General features: G+C 31.0%; 2 protein-coding genes across 8 annotated transcripts; one reads left to right on the forward strand and one right to left on the reverse strand.

Annotated features, from left to right (window-relative positions):
* The first annotated feature begins 317 nt into the window (after positions 1–317).
* On the forward strand, positions 318–2,053 carry LOC135120759 (uncharacterized). Its single transcript, XM_064045096.1, has 11 exons — positions 318–401; positions 695–744; positions 807–862; positions 928–995; positions 1,049–1,139; positions 1,365–1,405; positions 1,489–1,549; positions 1,601–1,670; positions 1,728–1,777; positions 1,825–1,922; positions 1,970–2,053. Exons 4-11 carry the CDS (start codon positions 966–968, stop codon positions 2,051–2,053), a joined length of 525 nt encoding a protein of 174 aa, XP_063901166.1. The 5' UTR covers positions 318–401; positions 695–744; positions 807–862; positions 928–965.
* An 18-nt stretch (positions 2,054–2,071) lies between these two features.
* LOC135120749 (fidgetin-like protein 1) lies at positions 2,072–6,205 on the reverse strand. Of its 7 annotated transcripts, none has more exons than XM_064045083.1 (24): positions 6,124–6,174; positions 5,932–6,072; positions 5,772–5,865; positions 5,526–5,596; positions 5,040–5,096; positions 4,861–4,983; positions 4,540–4,598; positions 4,195–4,275; positions 4,117–4,145; positions 3,934–4,014; positions 3,836–3,883; positions 3,699–3,771; positions 3,544–3,586; positions 3,426–3,483; positions 3,313–3,371; positions 3,216–3,260; positions 3,107–3,153; positions 2,985–3,045; positions 2,829–2,929; positions 2,711–2,766; positions 2,610–2,654; positions 2,388–2,554; positions 2,264–2,334; positions 2,072–2,210 (listed from the first exon to the last, which is right to left on the reverse strand). In XM_064045083.1, the coding sequence occupies exons 2-24, from the start codon at positions 5,993–5,995 to the stop codon at positions 2,076–2,078; spliced, it is 1,668 nt and encodes a 555-aa protein (XP_063901153.1). In that variant the 5' UTR covers positions 5,996–6,072; positions 6,124–6,174; the 3' UTR covers positions 2,072–2,075. The 7 variants fall into 7 exon arrangements, with proteins under 7 accessions (XP_063901153.1, XP_063901152.1, XP_063901149.1 ...); XM_064045082.1 differs by having other exon boundaries at positions 3,836–3,886; XM_064045079.1 differs by having other exon boundaries at positions 3,426–3,586; positions 3,836–3,886; positions 5,932–5,996; positions 6,124–6,205.
* Between the last annotated feature and the right edge of the window lie 245 nt (positions 6,206–6,450).

The raw sequence follows: 6,450 nt of genomic DNA on the forward strand, positions 1-6,450 counted from the left end.
ACTATGACTTTGGAAAAATTTTAGGAATTGGAACTAATAAAGATAACAAAGTGGTTATTAGAAATATTTGTAGCACTGAAAATATTAATAACATTCAAGAACTTGATAATAATTTAGAAAAAAAAGCTGATAGTAAACTTGTAGTTAATGAGAATAGAGATCCCACTTCAAGTAATTTTACTCTTATAGAAAATTGTAATAATAGTGATTTGCATAAAAAAAACAATAAAAATTCTCAAAACTTTAAAGATTTTGTTAAAAACAAGTTACCAAACAAACAGCTTTCAAAAGGTGCAGAAAATAATTATAACCTTCAAGAAAGAATAAGTAAAAAGTTGAAAGTTATTTCTCAAGCAAATCAGTTTGCGTGGATTGAGCGTTTGGATGTTACCAGTGAAAAGGTTTATTCAGAAAACTTCTTTTTTATATCTTTCATGAAAGCCCTATATATCTTTCAATTTAATAATTACTTATTATTATTTGTTTGGGAGGAAGTAACTGTTCAAAATTTTTATTATAACTCCATATGGTTTAGTGCTATATATGATAGTCACTATAAATATTCTATTTGAGTCATAAGGCTTTATTAATTTTTTTGCGAGTTTTTTTTATTTTTAATTATTGTATATCTTTTTTATTATTATTTATTGTTTAGTTTTTCATCAGTTTAAGTATTTATTGAGACTTTATATAGCCTGTACTCATCCAAAACGTTGAAGATGATACCGAACGAGAAAACCAATTGTACTTACCATCTTTATTTATCAGTAATTATATTTTATTTTTTGTCTTACTTTCTGGTATAGTTATCAACAGGGACTTCACGCCATAATTATTGCTCGAAAGAAAATTATTGAAGCTGGTGTCTTTTTTTATTTTTATATTTATCCTTATAAAATTTTGACAATGATATTCATAAACTCTCAGGGATTGACTTTTCTCGGCCGAAAGATTATTTCGCTGAAATGTTTAAGTCTGATATTCACATGCAAAAAGTTTCTGCTTTATTTATTTATTTCTTGCAGAGAGTGGATAATAATTATTGTAGGTTCGTAAGAAATTAATAAAGGAAAGAGAGACCATTGAGTTGTCGCAAAAGCTTAGAAAGCAACGAGAACTTAAGCAATTCGCTAAAGCTGGTCGATTACTTAAATTTTTGTTATCTATAAAGCACTTATGGTATTTTAGACTGTTATTTATATAATTAAGCGTAGTAATATATATATACTTGATAAGTATGTGAAAAGTATATATCAAAGTATTTTACGTTATGCTTTTGAAAAGATATTTAGAGCCAAAATGTATAAAATTGTTATTTTTTTTATTAATAACTAATTTTTGGTATAATATTAATAATTTTTTAGTGCAGCAAAAAACACTTGAAAGAAGGGCGCAAGAAAAAAAGGTTTATATATTTTATATAGAATTAAATATAACAAAGTAAAGTTCTATATTTTAACTAATAATAACATTAATAATTTACTACAGGCTACTCTGAATGCCATTAGCAAATTTAGGAAAGAGAGAAAACAAGTCTTTGATAATAACGGTAATTTTGCCGTAATGATAAGTTTACGGTTGCATTACTTTTATAATCAAGTCGATTTTGACGTTGCTGTCGAGAAAGAAAGAAAAAATCAACTTAAAAATCTTCAGTTTGGAGAAAAAAGGTTTCTTTGCTATTGATTATAATAAGAAAAGGCGTATACTTAAATATTATTATGTAGAAAATCAAACAAAAAAAGGTTAAGAAAAAACCAGATATATGGATTTGGAGGTTTCTTTATTTTATTATTTTTTTTATTTTGTAATCACCTTCTTTAGGCCCAAAGAAACGGATAAAAAAGAACGACGCTAAGTCCACGTGGGACGACGCAGCGTTTTCAACTAAAAGGAATAGGATGCCTTTTTCTGCGGTTAATGTGTGTGGTTGATTAGTTCACTCTACGAATTGCTAATTAATCGTCAGCGCAAGAAAAAAACGATCAAAAAAGTTAATATGCGGCCCGGCAAGAAACGGCGTCTTCAAATGAGAAGGAAAGTAAAGCGTTGAACGAATAAAAAAACTGTGCGAATTAGTTAATGTTTATTCTCTCTTTGCTCCCATACCTGGCGTCCCACGCCAAGCAGTGCTCCACTTCTTCCGGCGATACGCTGGGTCGGATAGTCACCAGAGCACTTTCAAAGTCCTCCATTGTGATTGGCCGCACCTATTGCATGCAATAATTTATACTTGAAATTAGTATGGTGGCAATAGCTATACGTGCGCTGCGCTAATGCTTCGGATATCCAGTTTATTTTCGTTTGCAGAGTGAAAGGCTTCCCTTACAGGCCCTTATTGGACTGTTAAATAAATGAGCATTTTATTATTAAACCATAAGGCGCACCCAGAGAAGCCTCTTTGCATAACTGGCACATATCAGATCCGGAGTAGCCGCTCGTCTGCTCTACGAGGTCCTCAAGATTTCTGTCGGTTAACTTGTGAGGCGTATCTACTATCAGTTTCTCAACAATTCGTCTCCGCGCAATATCATTTGGCAGAGGGATGTATAATCTGGTGCAATTAACTTAAATGTAGGTAGCTATTATTTTTTTCTTTTGTGCACTACCGCTTGACCATACGCCGTCGCGCTGCCTCGTCTATTTCATGAGGGCTGTTTGTGTGTTCCATAATAATTGGTTTTTTATTGGTTATTAGTATTTTTACTACCGGTTAGTGGCGCCCACCACAAGAATTCTCTCTTCCTTGTTAGACGTGGCGCCATCCTAATAAATTGATAATCCCATTTTTACGAACTGGGGGGTATTAAGGTTAGAAAACAAAGCACCAGCTGAACTAGAAATTCCGTTTTTATTCTTCTTGAAGACTCGTGTTCACCATCTGTCCTAGCGGACAACAACGAATCAATTTCATCGATAAATACTACAGCTATAATCATTGGGTAGTTATGAAGAATTTTATAAATTAGTTTCTTAGTTTCTACCCGGCTGGTTAGCTCTTGCTACCTGGAATAGTGTTTTTACCAGCTTTTCTCCCTCACCAACCTGCAAAAAATCGGTAAGAAATTATATAATGTTATAATAAAGTTGTTAATCATTAGAAAACCCATTTGGAGGTGAGGGAACTTGCACTAATACTAAAGAAAACGGATCCTTAGAAGTTTACAGAGTGAGCCTTAATACAATGTGTGCCAAGTAAAAAGGTAATAGAGCACCCGACTGGCCAGCGATGCACTTCCCTATCAATGTTTTACCGGTTCCTGTTAACAATAATAAAAATTACAAGAAAAGAGCGCACTAGTAGGGATGCACCTGGCGGGCCAAACAGGAGAAGTCCTTTAGGCGGGCTGCGCAGTCCACAAAATATGTCACTAGCCAATGAGTACGTCAGTAAGGCGAGTTAGAGCGCTTGTAAAGAAACTGACGGTTTTAGCATCGGCCAAACGACTATTTCTTGAATGGTTTTCTTGGCAAACTCAAGCCCTGTTATAGCAAAAGTTCTGGGCTCCGGCAAATGGGTACCTAAGGTGACCCTGAAAATACCTGCGATGTCGTCCCACGTGACATCAGGCCTTTTGTCCATTATCTTATAGTGTTTTTAGTAAACTGAAAAAAGTTCTTAAAAGTTTAGTATAATTTATATTATAAGCCTAACTAGTTTTTATAATGGCTGTAATAAAGTAACGTTTATTATTTACCTCACTGTTTATAATTTCTACCAACTTTGGATCTAAGTTAGCATAACGGGGATCCGATTCTGATTCATAGGGTCTTTTTGGTATGCACCCGATTTTAAATCGGTGTAAGAACTCAACAATATAAAAGGAAAAGTAACTTTTCGTAGTTTGTCCCTGCGGTAGTTTTAATAACTGGACTTACAAACCTACTTTGTAAAATTAATAAAAAGAAAATAGTAAAAGTGGTAAAGATAACTTATTGTTTCCTCCTCTTCGTTTGAAGCCTATAACTTTTTTCAAAGTATTCTTAGACGAGTAATAATTTTCGCTAGCTTGCCTTATAAAAAATTCGGTTTAAAATGTATATGGTAATCTTATTTACAAAATTATTAAGTGCTTATTAAGTAATGTGGGCAATAATCACGAATAAATAGTTAACTTTAATACGTGCTTTCTGTTGTTCATAACCTGAAAAAAAAACTTTATGACAATTAACAGGAGATAGCGGTATCAGGACCCACTGATCCCGCGCCGATATAAATTTATCTGGTGCACCTTTGAGGATGTCGGTATTTTCTTTCAAAGTTTCGGATGTGTGCTAAAGAAGAGCGAGAAGCTATTTAGCCAAACTCTTCACTGATTGGCTTATACAACATTAAAAACTAATTAAAATACACTAATAAAATTGTAAAGGCGTCATAATTAATTGCTATAAGCTACTCAATACAATATACTTTGGGGGTTAAAAACTTAATTTTACCAAACTATAATTAAAAAAATAGTTTAACTAAACAAGATCTTTACATTAACAATTAGATAACTGCTAATAACATGTAATGGTTATAGAATAGAACAAATCAACATAATTGGGATAATTTTCCAACTTCAACTTCTCAGCAGAGGGAGTGCCGGGTTGAAGTGCTATATATGATTAAAGTAACTGGAAAATTTAATAAAACTTTGGAAAAAGTTCATCATATTATTTATTTTAAATCTTATCACTTTTACCTACACAAGAGAAGTAGTTAACATTAAAAAATTATATTTTAAATGGTTTATATTTTTATACCGTTTTTAAGGAGTTAATTTTTCCTACTTATTAATATAGTATTACTTTAATGTAGCTCTAGATAAAATATATTGCACGTTCTATACTTTACAAAGTATTTAAGTATAAGCATACGCTTATCTATTTTAATTTCTGAGGGATTATTATTTAAACTTGCAAGGCTTGAAATCAAATACTCTTCACCTACAGAGCAAGTAAAAGATTCAAAAATTTCTTTAGCTTCTTTACGAGAAGGAACTGATTTTTAAAAGTCTAATGAAAAATGATATTCAATAGAATACTAACAAAAGTACCTTCACGGCAATTGCCAACTTTTTTAATAACATGACACAAATCTTCAAAGTTCTTTACTATATTACAAAACACAAATTAATATAGACAAAGAAGACATTACTATAAAAAATAATTGTCTAAGGTACGACGTTATTAAAATAGTAAACTATACAAAGTTTACGACATAAACAACTTAAAGTGTACTAATTAAAATATTGATAACTTTTTCTTATAGATACAGAGTTACACAACATTCAGAACTTCTTAACTGTCTGCTTATTTAAATAGTTTTTTTTGAAAACTAATAAACGAATAAAAAAAAAAAAAATTTAAGTTTAGCTGAATAATCTGTCTTTGTTAAGCAATAAAATTTTTAATAAGTTCTTTAAACGGTTAAATAAATTTAACCAGTTAATTATAATCTTTCCCAACTACCGTTTCATATATTTTCCTTTACAAAATTATTTTTATTAAATCGATAAATGTTACACAGAGTTTGTAACCACCGTTGGATTCAATATGCTCCAATTCATCAACTTCCTTTAAAAAATTTGCGGTGAGCATAGGAAAACAAGCTCTAAATTATTAAGTTTTAAGCAAATTTATAAAAGCACTCTATTCTAATGGTAAGGCACTTTAACTAGTATCTTTATTATTATTTACGTGAAGTATTTTAATAGAAATTAACTTGAAAAATTAAAAAGAATTATTTAAAAAAATAAGTTGAAGTATAAATAAATAGTTTATACTACTTTCTTTTAGTTACGTCTTTAAATAATAAAGTGTGAAGTAAAAGATTTTGAGTAGAAATAAGCCTCTGATGAGAAAATTGGGTTTCATCTTGCCCTAAGAAAGAAAAAAAAATAACAATATATGAACCACCTTAAAATAGTTAATATAATCTTGTGTAACTTTTAATAAAGTCGGAACGGAATACTGCAAAAAATTGGTAGAGCTCAGTAGAAAAAAATTCCATTCTGTGATGCTAAAATGTTATATACTGTCAAAGCAGCTGTTAATAACAGTTTATTACTTGAAGAATCTTAATTTCTGCTAGTAGTAAATTTAAGAGTTCGATATACATGTTTTACAAAGCGTACTTACCAGCAACTCTTAAATTCTTTTATTAAATTTTTTTCTTCCCTACACGATCGTTGGGCACGACGCCAGCCAATTTTAAACTTTTGAACTTACGACTCCCTACCAACTAGCAGGTTGCCGGGTGTAATTATTAACCTTAGGGTTTCATGACTGATTAGAGAAGGGGTTAGCAGTACGGTAAAACTAACACTGATAGAAGTGCTATATCAGATAAATTAAAATTTTTATTAAAAGGTATTCGGCTTTTAAAATCTCATCTCTTATTAATATAGTGGAAAGCTATGAATATTATCCAAGAAGTGCTTGCCTTCCATGACTCCAACGTGCAAA

Source organism: Zophobas morio, unplaced genomic scaffold (assembly GCF_036711695.1).
Source record: "Zophobas morio isolate AGI-343-1 ecotype UQ-CSIRO unplaced genomic scaffold, CSIRO_AGI_Zmor_V1 ptg000419l, whole genome shotgun sequence".
In the NCBI taxonomy this organism is placed as follows: Eukaryota; Metazoa; Arthropoda; class Insecta; order Coleoptera; family Tenebrionidae; genus Zophobas; species Zophobas morio.

Coding starts and splice junctions, on each gene's coding strand:
- LOC135120759 (XM_064045096.1), top strand. CDS start 966: ATGTTTAAGTCTGATATTCACATGCAAAAA. Junction 996..1,048: donor CTGATATTCACATGCAAAAA/GTTTCTGCTTTA, acceptor TAATTATTGTAG/GTTCGTAAGAAATTAATAAA. Junction 1,140..1,364: donor TAAGCAATTCGCTAAAGCTG/GTCGATTACTTA, acceptor ATAATTTTTTAG/TGCAGCAAAAAACACTTGAA.
- LOC135120749 (XM_064045079.1), bottom strand. CDS start 5,995: ATGGAATTTTTTTCTACTGAGCTCTACCAATTTTTTGCAGTATTCCGT. Junction 3,154..3,215: donor GTGCATCGCTGGCCAGTCGG/GTGCTCTATTAC, acceptor TAAACTTCTAAG/GATCCGTTTTCTTTAGTATT. Junction 2,930..2,984: donor AGCAAGAGCTAACCAGCCGG/GTAGAAACTAAG, acceptor CAATGATTATAG/CTGTAGTATTTATCGATGAA.